Source organism: Motacilla alba, chromosome 8 (assembly GCF_015832195.1).
Source record: "Motacilla alba alba isolate MOTALB_02 chromosome 8, Motacilla_alba_V1.0_pri, whole genome shotgun sequence".
NCBI classification, from domain to species: Eukaryota; Metazoa; Chordata; class Aves; order Passeriformes; family Motacillidae; genus Motacilla; species Motacilla alba.
The window spans coordinates 10136485-10152297 of record NC_052023.1 but is presented as its reverse complement, the minus strand read 5'-3'; the positions used below and the strand labels follow the sequence as shown (position 1 = coordinate 10152297).

General features: G+C 44.3%; 1 protein-coding gene across 3 annotated transcripts in view; it reads left to right on the top strand.

Moving 5' to 3' along the window:
* Positions 1 to 15813, top strand: part of DMAP1 (DNA methyltransferase 1 associated protein 1) — a 29543-nt gene that overhangs the window by 10175 nt on the left and 3555 nt on the right. For all 3 annotated transcript variants that reach the window (XM_038145153.1, XM_038145152.1, XM_038145154.1), the window contains 3 exons: positions 349 to 534; positions 3427 to 3498; positions 13963 to 14035. In XM_038145153.1, the coding sequence (XP_038001081.1) occupies positions 349 to 534; positions 3427 to 3498; positions 13963 to 14035 (331 nt within the window). The remainder of the gene's footprint in view (positions 1 to 348; positions 535 to 3426; positions 3499 to 13962; positions 14036 to 15813) is intronic.

Sequence of the window (15813 nt, the reverse complement as noted above, 5' to 3'; positions counted from 1 at the left end):
GGGGAGTTTTTTTCTTTTCACAACCTTGTATTTGCAACTACAGCATATTCGGGCTTTTTAACCCTTCTGTGCTTTTGGTCTCTGGAAGATGGGATTAGTAATTTATGAATTGTTTAAGGGTGCATCATAAATGTTGTGATGCAGTACCTGCCAGATTGTAGAGTGGCTTTGCCGTGGGTGCAGGGTAAGGTTATGGAGTGTAACATGCTCTTCAAATCCAAGAATTTAGGCAGGAGCATAAAATCATTCCCGGGCTGGCCCAGGGCAGAGCTGCTATCGGTAGATGGCCCCCTTGCCTTGCCAGGCTTCTTCTGCTCTCTGACTGCCCTGACATGCTCTGGTCTGCAGGTGGCAGAAGAAGAATACCTCATCCAGGAGCTCCGTAAAATTGAAACCAGGAAGAAAGAAAGAGAAAAGAGAACCCAAGACCTGCAGAAGCTCATCACAGCTGCTGACACCACCACTGAGCAGAGGCGTGCTGAGCGCAAGGCTCCCAAGAAGAAGCTGCCACAGAAGAAGGAGACAGAGAAGCCTGTAAACATTTATCTTTCTTTTTTCCCCCCTTTATCCTGTTTATGCTCTGGCTGGGTAACATTTTCTGCAGCAGTCCTATGGGGATCAGACCCTTTCTGGGTGGTGGGAGTGACTGCTGGCTGCCTTCTGGCAGACGGTTTTTGGTTACATCTTTGAAAGGCAGATTGGTGTAAGGCAGCCATTGTCAGAGTCCCCTGGTGTGCTCTCAGTCTCTCTCCTGTTTGAAAAATGCTGGTTTGAGTCCTGTTTCTCTTTCCCTGCCTGAGAAAAGGGATGAAATAATGCCAATTGTTAATGCATCGTGGCACGAGAAGCATCTGTCTTCCTGCTTCTTCCAAGTGTTTTCTGTTACTGCCGTGTAGGGTTGGCCCATAAACCCATTGTCTTTCACGTGCCTTATTTTTCTAGTTCAAGTTTTCCTTTCCTCCCTGGCTCCTGGATCTCAGCAGCATCTCCCCAAGCTGAGTACATGCCTCTCTCCTGATCCTCAGCTGTGATCAGAGCAGCCCTGCTGTGGGACTCTTGTATTCTGTGAGCTATTGCTGTTTCTCCATGAGCTGAGCTGCAGTCTAAGGAGCTCAGAACACAGCTTTCAGTTCACATTTAGTGCTACCTCAGTTTCCCTTACTGGAAAGGGGAGGACAGCATGGACTGATCTAAATTCAGCACCTTCAGTAGGAAAGGGCTGTTAAAAAAATATCAGATGTTTCCAGTGAGTCCGTGGGAATCCCTGTCCCTCCACCTTGCGAACAGAGAGCACTTGAGTCATTTTTCTCCAAAAGATTCTGTGCAGAGAGTGGGGAGAAGCAGTGAATTCTAGACAGTTATTGCTTGAAGTGTGCCTAATGGCCACCACTTCCCTCGAAACACTCTTTTGGTGTGTCGTGTCCCATGTGTGCCCCTGCTGTGTGATGAGTATAATACCACTGGGCACCTTGTGCACTGAATTCCCTAAAGGGTTGTTCTGGGAAAGCTCAGCCATGTCTGGCATATCTCCCTGTAAAGAAAGCAGTTTGTCACTGGTGGGAATGAAAAAAAAGAGGACTAGAGAATGGGGCTGGAAAGATGCTGAGGATGCCAAGGCAAGGGAGTGCACCCCTAAATGTTGGCTGGGACCTGTCTGCAGGCATGTAGTGCATAGGCACACCACGGTGGGCAGAGAAGCAGTTTCTGTTGTTGCACTAGCATCATTTCATCCATGACAGAGTCCATTAGGAGTCAATTACCAACTATAGCCAGGAAATGTTAAGAAAAAAATTGCATTTTAACTAAGAATTTGAATCGGGAGCTGCATCAGCATCATTTCAACAAAGGAAAATCATTTAGCAAGGAGTCAATTGAGGTTGAAGCGTTTACAGCATGTACAGGCTGTACAGGCACATGAGGCAAAAGAACCCATTTAATTGCTTATTGCTGAATGCAAGTCAGAGTTGGCTTGGCTGAGGCAGTGATGCTGATTTCCCCACACTGCTCGTGTCAGGGCGTTCAGCAACAGGCTGAGGGGCAGAGTTCAGGGAGTTTGGAAGCCAGCCTTCATGCAAAGGAAGCAGAGAGGATTGGTTTTTGATTGCAGCCTTGTTTGTCTCTAATAAGGCAAACAGGGAGGCTGTATCCTACCGAAGATCAAAGTGATCTCTACAAGTTCATTAGCCCTGCTGGTAATTAGAGAATACTTTTTCCTTCATGGTCATGTTAGGAGTCTTTTCCCAGGTCCTCTCTTTATCGGACAGACAGCAGATAATTGAAATAATCTTAATGCGTGGCCATGCAGAGTGGTTTGCAGGGTGCCACCTCAAGACCAAGACCTAGAGATAGCTGATAGGGATGTGAGAGTTATTGGCAGGGAACTTGAGAAATTGAGTCACCGTCCTTCAGCATCTCTTATGATCTTGGGGCAGCCCTGGCTGTCTCAGCCCTGTCTGGAACAAAGAAAGAGCAAGCTGCAGAGCCTCTCTGCAGAGAAATCTGGGAGCAGCCAGGCAAATGCTGTCTCCAAAGAAATGGGGAGATTTGAGGTGACTTGGGTTTGGAAAAACGCAATTACACTTGTGTTTTGCAGATGTTGTGGCTATTCTTAGCTTGAATCATAAATATTGCTGATCTTTTCAGGGGAGCCCAAACCATTCACTGCACAGATAGCCTGGTTTAATAGTTTAAAAGTCTGTTCACCTTTTGCTTTGCTCATCACCATAGATTTTTAAGGGATTGTATTTGTTTTTTTCCATTTCACTGAAATGCAACTATATGCTCTACTGTTAGCAGCAGAAACATGGAAGTTTGCTGCATTTTAATGCTGTGTTTAAAATATGAAGTAAGGAAGAGAACTGTCTAATGAGTGGACAAATGGCAAAACATGTATGAACAGCAGGCCTCCCTGGGAGGGGGCAGTCCTTGCATCCTCATTAGTGGCCTCAGGTCTGTATAGATCAGAGGTTTCTCAGCTCATTCCTTTGAGAGTTTACAGTCAAAAGGCAAGATTTAGGGAAGTCCTGGGCTGTTTTGATCAGTGAAATGGGTCAAAGTCGGATAAGGATGATACTGTGCAAATATGTATAAATACCATGTAGGGTCAGGGTTTCTGTGTGGGGGGATGTAAGTCTCTGTGCAGAGCAGTGCATTTAAACCAACTGACCAAAAATGTTTGAGCTTTCCAAAGCTGCCTTGAACTGGAGTGCCCTACAACACTGGAGTAGTTTTCTCCATGAATTGCTTGGGATTTTCCCACTGAATCCCATTGCCTGGGATTTTCCTCTTGCCTCAGCTCTGACGTGTGGCTGTGGCAGGTGGTTCTCTGTCATAGGAAATGGTGTTTCCCTTTCAGATAGTCTCTATATGAAATGTTGTGTTTCTTGTGTTTCCTCCATCAACACATCCTGTTTCAATCTCTTTCAGGCTGTTCCTGAGACTGCTGGCATCAAGTTTCCTGACTTCAAATCTGCAGGTGTCACGCTGCGGAGCCAGAGGGTAGGCTCTTGTCCTGTTCCCATGGGATCTCTGTTAATGTCTTTCACTTTGCCTGGCTCTCTCCTCATCCTTTTATAGCTAAAGAAAATCAAGTTCTTGCCTCTAAAATAAGAAAGGAATTCCATAAATGTGGAGACTCAGAAGCCTGGAATGCTGGCTCTGTGGAAGCCAACTCATTGCCTTGCAGAGGCACCTGAACTGTCTGGTGTTTGTCTCTAGTGTGCCTGCTCTGGTGTTGGACACCTGTAACAGAACCAAATGGAGCTCTCTAGTCCAAACAGAGCTCACAGCCAGAACTAATGGGCCCCTTGGAGCATGTGTGTTACTAGCTGAGAGGTTCTTTTGGAGTGGTTTGAGCTGGAAAGGACCTTAAAAATCATCTAGTTAAGATGATGAAGAACTGCATGTTCAGGTTGTGTCTTGAAAAAAAACAGAAACACAAACACATAGAATTTTTAAATTTTTAACTTTTCTATTTACATTATCTTAGAAGATATTTTTTGGAAAAGCCCCCGTGTTCAGTCTGTTGCAGATGTACTCCTGAGTAAAGAACTTCCTTGCTGTTTTGTATTGCTTTCTTATATCAGCAAGGTTTGACACCTGCCTCTTTGCCATAGGTTTTGAGATATCAAGTAACATAAACCTGCTTGGTCAACTGAATGTTTTCAGAGAGGTTTTGATATCCAAATCCTGTGTGCCCATACCAAGTCCCTTTTGCTTTTTTCCTAGGCAAAAAAAAAAAAAAAAAAAAAAAAAAAAAAAAAAAAAAAAAAAAAAGATTTTTAATTGCTTTATTATTGCAAAGTTGGATAAGTACATTCTTTTCCTGGCATCCTCACTTGGCATAGTAAATTTAAAAGACTGTTTTTATGGAATGTTCTTTTGATATCAGACCGGTTTCAGATCTTGCTGGCTGTTAATAGAAATGTGTTTGGGATAATGCTGCTTTGATGTACTGGTGCATGTGTGTGTTAGATGTGGGATGCCTCAGCAGGGTCACTGTGTACCAGTGCCACCATCTGCAGAATTCCTGTTGGAGTGAGGGGCCTTGAGGAAATCACAGTCCAGAGACAAGCAGGATTGCAGTGCAGGTGTTGAGATTTATTGAGACGTGGCAGATGTGTTCTCCAGCACTAAGATAAATAGAGTAATTTATAGAGATTGATTTGGATTTTGAAAACTAATAAGTAATGGTTGATCTTTCCTGGTTTTTTTTTACCCCCTCTGGAAGAGAAGCTGAGCAATAATGTATCGGTGATGGAACCATCTGGCAAAGCCAGCAGCCTTTTTGTGCGCCAAACCGGCAATTCAAATCCCAGCCTTCATGAAAGTGGGTGCTACATGCTTTTATCTGTTCCCTTTAATGCTCACAAGATGCAGTGTTAAGCTGAGGCAGTCTGATTCAGCAACTTTTAGCCTGCAGTATCCAAGCTCCTAGAGCAACTTTCTATGTTCTTCTTGAAATTTTTCAGGAGATAAATGCTGTTCTTATAATTGCCAGTGCTTTGTGAATTAAAAAGATGGTTCATCACTGATCTAGGTGAAAAAACAACACCTTGCTGTTTGGAAATGTGAAACCTACCTCTAAGCCAGAAAAATGAATTCATTTGTGACTTTTAGCCAGTCACCTGGCTTCCTTATCCAAGCCTTCCCTGTTTTTAAAATGGGAGCTCTTAGACTCACTTGCTTCAGAGATGCATGATGGGGAGAATTAATTACATGAGGTCAGTACAGGCCTTTTGAACTGGCAAGAGGTGCTGAAGTGCCAAGTGTTATGGAGTTGACAGTCCATGCTAATCCAAATTATTTTACTTGTGGGATTTATATGGCAAACCCTCTGATCTCCAGTGATGTAGAATTAATCAGGGTGGAGGCTGACTAGGACTAAGTGAGGAATGTGAGTGAAGTGCTGGAAATTCATACAGTGGCAACATCCAGCATAAGATGTTGTGCCCTTAGCACATTGAAAAATGATTTCTAAAAGCTTGTGCTGTCCTGCAGTAAGTTCTTTTGCCTGAAGGCCTGAACAGTTCCTCACCTAAAGGCTTCTGTTTTCCTCCTTTATTTCATACTTTGCTACTGTGCTTTATGCCTTTCGTGGTTAGGTGAAGTTGGATTTTGCAGTGAGATCAGGGCTCAACCTCTGTCATGTGTGAAAAATGTACCATATCATCCCCAGGATAATAGCACTTACTCTTTGATTAGAGATTTTTTTTTTCCTGAGGATTTACAATTAGTCTGAAATCTGAGTTAAAATTAATTTATAGAAATGAGTCCTTGAAGAAAAAGTTAGAAATCCATATTCAACTTAATTTGTTCCCAGTAGTTTTTATGACAATAGCCATGGCTCTTCAAATTCCCCGTCATTACAGCTTACACAATCTTATGGACAGGCTGAATTTGAAGACCGTTTTTTTTTTTTCCCCCCTGTGAGGATTAATGGTCACTTACAGCCATTATTCTTCATAACTGAAAGTTTCTCCTTCAGCAGACGCTGAAGAGTAATCTTCTGCAGTGACTTCGACAAGCTGGCTTCTGTCAGACTGGCCTCAGTCTCCCGTTGTTCTCCATGGGACTGTGGCCACAGGCAAAGGAGGCTGCAGCCCCCGTGCCCTTGCCCTGCATGGGATTTCCCTCTGCCTCCTGACAGCACAGACTGCAAGTTTCTCTAAGGCAGTGAGAAGCTGGGCATTATGAAAAGCTTCCTCTTAATTCAAGGCAGTGTATTGCCTTGGTGCCACTGAGAACAGGAGGCTGGAGCAGATGTTTGGAAAGGAGTGAGCCTTCTGAGAGTTTCTTGAAAAGAATTTTAGACCTTTGCATTTGATGTTAGTAAAACAGTGTTATGAAAATAATATTAGAAGTGTATTGTTAATCCTAAGCATTACTTCTGGAAAACTTCTGTTATACCAGCTCTGCTCACTTGGGAGGTCAGACAGCCAAAGAGCCAGAGGAAAAGAGAGATGTGTAGGGGATTTGACCAGCGAATGGTGAAGAAAAGACTAAAAGGAAAGCAGGGAGCTATGAGGAGGGAATGCTTTGCTGTGGATCTGCCTGAAGGAAAGGAAGATGGGAGCTGTTGAACTTGCATCTTTTCCGGGATTCAGACAAGCAAACAGTAACCACATGTTTGTGATCTGGGCATGATGTTGCTTCAGCAGGGCAGAACTGAGTTTGTTCTGATTTCACCACAGTGTTTCTGTACCTTGTATGTTCAGCTTTCTTTTAAATTTAACCTTTGGCTTTGTTGTGTTCAGAGCACTTGACTCTGGCATACTTACCATCTCTGCAGAATGTTTTGAGTTCTCTCTCAGTCCTGTCAGTGGATTTTAACTTACAATTTTGGTAATGCTGTTGAATTGTTGGAGCAGTGCTTTTAAGAAAGAAGATGATGCATGGGAAAGGGTGGATGTTTGTACCCACTCCTGCATGTTGAGGTGCATGTCTGTGTCCTCGCTCAGTTGTCATGGGTTTGGAAGCAAAGGAACTGGAAGAGAGTTGATTTAAGTGGTGTCTCATCTGGAAACAAAACAAAACCTTGTGATGACAAGATGTTTGTAGAATTCTCAGTCTGCAGAAAGGACTGAGGGATGCTCCAGCTTAGTCATTCAAAGCTGGCCTCCTCCCCTCAGAAAGGCTTCCAGCCAGCAGCCTGACTCCATCTGCTTAACTGGGATCTTCTCACCAATTTGCCAGCTGAACGAATTTAGAAAGAAGTAAAGGAAGGAAAATTACAAGTAGAGCTTTAGTACCCATTGATTCAAATATTCACACTCACCCACTTTTAAATGTTTAGTAGCCTTCTGAGCACCTTTTTAGCACTGATTGATGAATAAGAATTTACCGTGGTTGTGTGGGGAAGCATGTGTGTGCGTTCTTCCTTTTTTTTTCTCTTGGAGTGAGAACTAAGTGCTTCCTGCAAGTCTAAGGTGAATGATATTTCTAGAGGAAGATGGGATTGTATGTATGTTTTTAGACATGTTTATTCTCTATATTTGATCTGACCAATAATTACATGGCCAAGCACGCTGGCTGTTTACCCTGCATTGGAGGCTGCTGGCTCTGTTCCTTCCCTGTCATTAATGCAAACCCAGACTCCATTGGTAGTGAACATATGACACATCTGTCTGTCCTCCTGTGATCAATACTGTCCCTTCAGAGGTTCGGCTTTTGAAAGCAGTTCCATAAAATACCAGTTATTCGTATTTGGATTTGATAAATTTAATTACTTGAAGCAATTAATTATTTATTTGCTTTGTATTGATTGCACTCCAAGGCGTTCTGACATCAATCTCATGGAGATCAGCACACCCTTATTAGGTGGGGAAAGTTTATGTTTCCAGGTCTGAACATCCCATGGATTAGTTAGCTGAGATGTGCTTGTTGCTTCTGCTAGCAATTTTTCATTAGTGAAGTTGTATGTTTTGCACTCTTCAAGAGAGTGGCTGGGAGTAATTTCCACAGGGAGTCTGACAGGTGCAGAAGGGAAGTAGTTCTCTCATTTCTGTGAATAAAACTTATGAAGAAATGATGCAGGTTGGATCGAATTCATGCTGTGGCATTGCCATCTATTTGTTGTACTATATGCCCTTTAATTAGGGCCAAGAGAGTGCTGGTGCATTTCCTAATCAAACTCCTGTCTGTAGAAAATGAAAGAAGATGAAAATATCGGTGTATTTATTTTTAGAGAGAACTGCAAAGGATACAAAATCTTGAATGAACTAGAGAAGGTGAATCCAACACGTCTTTTCCTCCATTCTTGTTTCTAGCGAAACCAAAAGGCACTTAATGTTAAATTGCAGAAAGAAAATCCATCCATCACTTTTTTTTTGTGGAGGTCATTGATGTGGGAGAGCATCTGGACCAAAGCTTTAGTTCTCAGGTATAAGGAGAGCACTCTGGGTACAGGAGTGGGATCACTCTGGGTGCAGGAATGGGATCTTTAAAATAAATTGCAGCTCTGGAAAGGACACTCCATGTTGCTGCTTCTGTTGAATCATCCAGTACCAAACAGTGTCCATGCACTATGAGGCCTCAGGGACCTTTGTCAGTCCTGGATTTGAGAAGCTTTTAGTACCTTTGTGTGCCTGTAGTGACACAGTCTGGGGTGTCATTCATCAGCCAGTTTTATTGTGTATAGCATGTGCAGAGCTCCATATATATCACTTTTTTCTTTCATTAGTGTAACCAATATAATGACTGGACTGTAATTAGTCACTGAGGTTGTTTGTATTTGTTTAAGTGGAGATTCAGTTAAATTATTTAAGAGAAAAGCAATATCAGTTGCTTTTCAAAGTCTAGATGCTGGTGTTGCTACACTTTGCTGTGTCTGATGGGGAAGTTTACATAATGTTCTTGTACTGTGATAGTGTGTCCTTGGAATTCCCCGTCCTGTGGCCAGTCTTAGGGTCCTCCCTGCAATCACAGCACACACTGCTGGGCCCTTGGTTTGTTTCTGTCAGATGCAGCTTGGAGGCTGCAGCCATTTCCATTTTGTGCAGGTCTCAGCTTGGTCTTTGTGCCTGTAGTGAGAGGCAGGGGTAGGACTATCTGGGAATCTGCAGATCTGCTTAAAGCAAACTACTGTAGTGTCATTCTGGTACTGTACTTTTAGCATAAAATACCCCCCAGTAAAAATGTCCTGTGCTGTTCTTTCTTCTGCAGCACTTCAGTTCCATGCAGTGAACCACTTCAGAATTTCAGAAATGTGCAAGTTCATATCTAAAACTGAATTTTTCAGCGGAGGTTTTTCAAATTCCAGAGCTCTAAGACTAAAGGACTTAATGTGGTTCTTTCCTTCCTTGGGTCTTAAAACTGTACAGGAGCGGAGGCTCTCTTCTCCTGCAAACTAGAGCCATGCAACTCAGGAGTATTTGACCTTCAGGCAGAAAATGCAAAAAACATTATTCATCTGAAACTTCAGCACTCCTTCCTGGAAGTCCACTAAACCATTCAGTACTCTAAAGATATCCATGAAGAAAGTGCCTAATGAGAAAGTTTTCTTGCTGCTGAAATCCATAAGGAAGGTAGTTTTCAATGTCAGTGAGCTGTATTATAATGCTGAACAATACTGGTGCTGGTGCATAAAACCATAGGTACAGCTGTACAGGCACAGGTCAGATGTGTGGAGATTTTAGGGGTAATGTTTTTAGGACAGTTATATTGTTTAGGGTTGGGGAAGGCTGATTTTAAGAAAAAAAACTTACCTTAAAATTGAATTAAAATGAAGTGCAGCATCAGGGAGGGTACATGTGAAATATTTAAATAACTGCTGATTAATTTTAAAAACCTTGTATTTTGGTGATAGACCAAACAAAAGGTTTCAGTACAAAAGAAGATTTTTTGAGGAGGAGTGGGAATTTGGGAGCATCAGAAAAGGAGCATTTACATAGAAAGTGATGAATTGAGAGCAGGACATTTAAGATGACCACACAAATACAATCACTCAAAAGGCTCTGACTGAATGTATGGATCCTGCAGACCTCTTCCAACCCTACTGCAGATCCCCATGACAGCCTCTACCTGCCAGGTGGTGATACTGGGAGATGTAACAGGACTGTCTTGCAAGCTCTGTTATTATTTAGACTTCATTACTCTACTAAAATAGATTCAAATACATTTACAACTACGCTTAAAAGTATTAGCATAAATCACAAAAACTGAATGGCACACAAAAATAAATGAACCAAGTCTGTTTGGGGAGGCTATATCTTCAGTTATTTCTTATCCTGTTTGTTAATTTAATGAATTTTCACAATTAGCAATTAATTTGCAGTAGGTCTCCTAGTCATTAGTGTGAATTAGCAAGGTTTTGTTGGCGGAATGCCTCGAACATTAAATAAAAACTCTGTATCATGCAAAACCTCAAGGGTACTCCATGGTGAGATCCTGTACAGAAATTGAACTGCAGAGAGTCCACCCCAGTCCCAGCCCTTGCTGTGAAGGTGTGGAGGGTGCTCTGGTCTGGTCTTTTTAGACTGCATGACCCAACTCTGGGCAATGTCCTCGTCCTTCAGGGGAGAGCAGGGCAGGCCAGTGCCCTGTATTCCATGTCTCCCAGACCAAGTGCATTCCAGCAGAGGCTGTGTATCCCAGGCTTCTCTCTGCACAGGCAGGCTCTGGTAGTGTGGCTTTGTGGTGTTGACTCACAGTTTTCTGTAGCTCTTTATTTTTCTCTTGGTACACACAGTTCATGTGTTTAATGCAGGTTGTTTATAGCAAGGACAAAGGATTACAGTCCTTAAATCAAAAGTGATGTTGGTGTAATTATAAGCACAGGCTGGTGTTGCAAAGAGGGCTGTAGGGAGAGGCTGTCAAAGGAGAAGAGCATCCAAAATATAGTAACCTCAAAAATCCCAGCTAATCAGTTTTCTGACGGGAGCAATCTGTTTCCCAGGTATTATTATTATATGGGGACTTTAAAGATAATAAATAACAATAATAGTCTGCTATGAGGAAGGAAAGAAAAGGGCAAATGCCATTCACCTCAGAAGCTGTGGTTGCTCACTGGAGTTCTCTGAGGAACATAATTTTCCTCAGCCTCTATGGAGGCCTCCATCCATGACAACACCAAAACATCCCAGGAGCTGTGGTGTCAGCAGTAAGGTTGCCTGAAGGGGTGTTTTCATTAATGCAGGGATATGGCCCACAGAAACCACATATCCCCGTGCAGACATCATGAGCCAGAGAGCTCTTCTCTGGGCTGCTGGCTGGGACTTGTGGCTCCAGCAGGATTGCTTTGTTCTTTGGGAACGAGGGGCAAGTGAGCACCACTTCCAGCACTGTGCTGCTTCCCTGGATATCTGCTTGAAAGACCAAAACAAATAAGGGCTTCCTGAAGTAAGCTTGGTCTTATCTGAGCTGTACAGAGCATGAAGACTTCTCTCTTGCAACAAGGCAGCCCAGCTAACGGACCTTGGCTAACAGATTATCAGCAGCGTTTGAGTAATAGACTGCTCATTTAGTTTTAATACATTTTGCATAGAGAGCAATCAGCCTTCATCAGTCTTAGAGATGAATTGGCTTAGCCAGCTAAATTCTAAAGATATTAGTCCGACAGCAGCCACATAAATCATAACATTTTCTTAATGATGGTAAAATTAAAATATACTCTTGCTTTGAGAAACCAATGAAGCCTTCCTGTTTGCAGGCCAGATCCTCCTGCCTGAATTAAAAGGAAGCTTAATTGATGTAGTTTTAAACTAAACTCACAGTACCACTCTTCCTCAGCATCTTAAGTGTTCCTTTCTTTGAAGTTAAATTAATTTGTCCTGCCTCTCCCTGCTCCATCTTCTAATCTTCAAGAGTGTCAGTGAAGACCAGACTCCTGTGGGACATGATCCAGATGTGCACAACATCACAGTTGAAGGCTTTGCCAGGTTGTTTGCGTTGCCAGTCGTTGCTCGAGCTAGTGGAGGCCTCCCAGAAGGAAAGTTTGTGCTCTTCCTCTAACCGACAAACCAAGACCTCCTGTCTGTCTACCTAGCCTAGCCAAGGATGAATTTTTCTTGTCCTTTGTTCATGAAGCTAGCTTGGTGCCCCGCGTGCTTTTGCCAGAAAGGAAATTAACAGAAGGGAATCCTGCCTTTGGCTAAAAAGGCTTCAATGTCTGATGTTGGGGCAGGAGTGAGGACACTGTCAGGGCTGTGATAGTCACACAAGTATTGTGTGTCCACAAGCTTTTCAGTGGGGAGATGATGGGCTGGTTGTGTCCCCCAAACTAAGGGTAGTACCTTTTGACTAGGTCAGCCCATACATCCCCAAGCTGAGGCAGAGCTGGGTATGTCACCCATCTAAATGTTCTGTATGATTCCTCATGGCCCAGAATTGTTATTCTTTGGGCTGAATCCTCTTGCTTTCAGGGATATCCTCCTGATGTTCTAGACTGACTACTCAGTCTTCTGCTAAGCTGTGTAAAGTGACCTTTCCTTTCTTGGCTTCCTGCTGCTGGCTGTAGCATGGCACCCATGGAATAAACAAAGCATCTCCTGTCCCAGTGCTCTGGGCTGCTTTATCTTAGGGCTCTACCCTCTTCTTTTCAGCAGAGCCTGTGCAGGTAGTCTGTGCAGCAGAGCTCCTCAGAAGACCTCTTTTAGTGAGGTTCTGCTCAAGTTGAGACTCTGGGCTGAAGATTTGACTGAAGTCCAAATACGTGATTACTTTGACAGCCTTTCTTCTGCTAAAACAATCATTTTGTGGTGAACTGTAAAGAATTGGTTTCTTTACAAGTAGGAAAGAAGTATGGAATTGCCTGCTTTGGGCAACTTCAGCCTGTGGCTTATGGGAAGGAAGGTGACCACAGGCCCTCCCAGTGAGCTCTCCTCAGAGGCCAGTTTTAAGGTGGAGTGAATAATGTTCCTTCCTTCAGGACATTCCCAGCCACGTTGCAGACTCGTGGTTGATGGACTTGCGGCTGAGGTTTGGGCCCTGGTCAGTAAGTGGCGTGTGCAGGATGGCTGCAGGATGCTCTTGCCTCCTGGCTGCTCAGTGGCCTGCCAGGCAACTGGGGTTGGTGATTGGGATCCCCAGGTTGAGGTGTGAGGTCACCTTTCCAGGGTTGGATGCGGAAGGGCAGCCTGTGCCTGTGCAGGAGGGTGTTTGACAATGCAGTATTGAGAGCCATTTCTTTCCTGGTGCGTCTTCTAGCATAACCGAGTGCTTTCATTTTTTCTTGAATATGTCCGCAGGGCTTGGAAACCTGTTCTCCCTGCCATATTGTGCCAGCTGCATTTGTGCTGCTGGCAATCTAATAAATGCTTGGTCTGAGCAGCTAGCACTCCTGCTAGAGCCCAAATGAATGCAGAGGAAGGACCCTGCTAAGTGTGTGCATTCTTCCTCTCCTGGCCAGCTCCAATTCCCTTTCATAGCTCACATCTGATGCTTCCTCTCTCACCTAGCCCCTTAGCTCCGATGTAAATGTGTGTGCACACTTCCGCCAGTCAAGTAACTGTGCTCTCTCTGTCTCTCCCCTTTGTTACAAAGCCTGCTCTGTAAATGAATCCCACAGGTCTGGGGCTCAGCAGGTAAAAGGAGAAGTGAGTCTGTTAGCGCATGAGTCTAATCAGGCCGGCTAAAGCGAATAAAGTAGGGCAGCATTGCACATTAGCCGCTGTGTAAATGAGCCCTTTGATGGGCTGGGCACCGCGGGAGAGGGTTTGAAGCCAAGAAGAACTTTTGTTGTTAATTCAGTGACACATGGAAACTGTAAAACAGCGTGTCTTGCACACACACGAGAGAGAAAATAAAAGCCCTCACGACCGGGCTTTTCAATACCTGCCCTCAGACCTAGTCTGAAAACTTTCAGCCCCTGTCTCCCTCTCTTACCACTTGATTTTCCTTTCTCTCCCTTTCTTTTTTTTGTTCCCCCTGCACTATAAAAAGAAAAGCTCTCTTGCCTTTTGAACTAGACGGCTGTGAGTGAGGGCTATCTCTGAGCTGTGTGGCTCTGTTACCTTTGTGTTCCAGATGAAACTGCCAAGCTCGGTGGGACAGAAGAAGATTAAAGCCCTGGAGCAGATGCTGATGGAACTCGGAGTAGGTGAGTAAAGGGGGCACGCGAGAGAGAAAGAGACACACAGAGCTAGCCTTTGTTCTCGAGATGGGCTATTTTTTCCCCCAGTAATACAGCCAGTTTCTTGAATAACAGTATGTGAATGGTTTTTAAAATATTTTATGTGTTTAAAAAAAAAGAGAGGGTAAAAGCCAGAACAAGATGCACAGGGTTTTTTTTTTTTTTTTTCCTCCCAGTAGAAAAATCTTTTAAAAGAGCCTTTGTTTCTCTCTTGTTTGGGCCTTTTTAACCATCAAGAGAGGCAGCACAGTATTAGGAAGGCAAATCTCAGCCTTGCCGGGAGAGGTACTTCTAAGTGTGTTAGTGACCACGGCACGCACATTGTTCAGGGCTGCCCTGTCTTGCTTTTAAGCTTCATTTCCTCTTAATTTACTGCTCACGGTGGCAAGTCCAAAATGCATCTGGGACTGTTCATCCCCCCTTTATAGGTTGCATGCTGTGTGAAAATCTGGAGCATCTATGCTGAAAGGCGAGTAAACACACATCCCTCACTCTTGAACTCGAGTGTCTTAGCAGCTGAAAGAAGGGTTCACTTAACATGTACAATACCTGCTCGTGGCTAGAGGGGGAGAAGTGCAGCCTATGGCCAGCGGCTGCTCTCCATGCAGCGGGGACAGTTTGCAGGTATTACAGGTCCCAGCATGCAGTGTCTCTTGATTAGACACCTGATGATCCCTTCTTCCCCCCACTGTGGCTGGAGAGACATTTAAAGGTAGGAAAAAGAGAAAAATAGAAAGAAAAATAGAAGCCTTATTAATGATTTACAAGAGATTACTGAGCCTGTTCCCAGCACTGACTTCTGTTAAGTCTTGTTAGTTTTTTGGGCCAATTGGTTTATGGCTTGATATGTTGTCTCAGAGACTGTGCCATTCTGAAGACCTCCTGTGGCTGGTGAAAGTGGCTCAGCCAGGATGGTTTCCTCTCTCTGCTGTAGAACCAAGGGAGTTGCTGTTTGTGCTTGCTAGGGAAGCCTGAGGGAAGCATGAGCTTCTTAGAGCTCACTTTCCATGAGGGTAAGGAGGGGTTCCTGACTCCCCACTCCTGCCTCACAAAACTCACATATCTTGAGGGTCTCTTGGGGCTTTGGCCCTGCTGTACCTTAGAGTGCAGAACCACACCTGGGCTTTGTGGGGGTAAGCACAGTGCCAGCAGGAAAGGGGTCATGTGGGCAGCCCTGCAGACTGGGGCCACTGCTGTGTATCAGGGCAAACACGCAGAGCTTCATCCTTTACTTCTGCAGAACTTGCTGCTCTTCCTGGCTCTGTGTGAGTGCATGGTGGGGTGCAGCAGAATGCAACGTGTGGGGAGGTGATCTGATAGTTGCTGCTACAAACAGGTCTGTAACACAGCAGCAGAGCAATTCTCTGCCTTGGACCTGCCCTGCGAGGAGCAATAAGAGAGGCAACAGAACTCAGCCTGTCCACCTGTTGTTGGTGAAGGTGTAGGGAGCAGCAGGAGCTCTTCTGCCCTTTGCAGCAGTGTGGATCCGATCTCTCTGCAAGACAGAGCTCCCTTCATGTGACCTGGTGGGTGGCAAGATTCAATCATCTGTTCTTCCATCATCCTTCACTTGCTGAGTCCTGGACTTTGCAGGTTCACCCTTAGTCCTTGGTCAGAACCAAAGGACAGCCTGAAAAATAGGAGTGCAGCCCTTAGGGATACCAATTGCTAGTGATCCATGTTATTGGAGCGAGGCTCCTGGCGTACCTTTGTGGGAATGAAAGAGCAGCCGAGACCTTTATAGG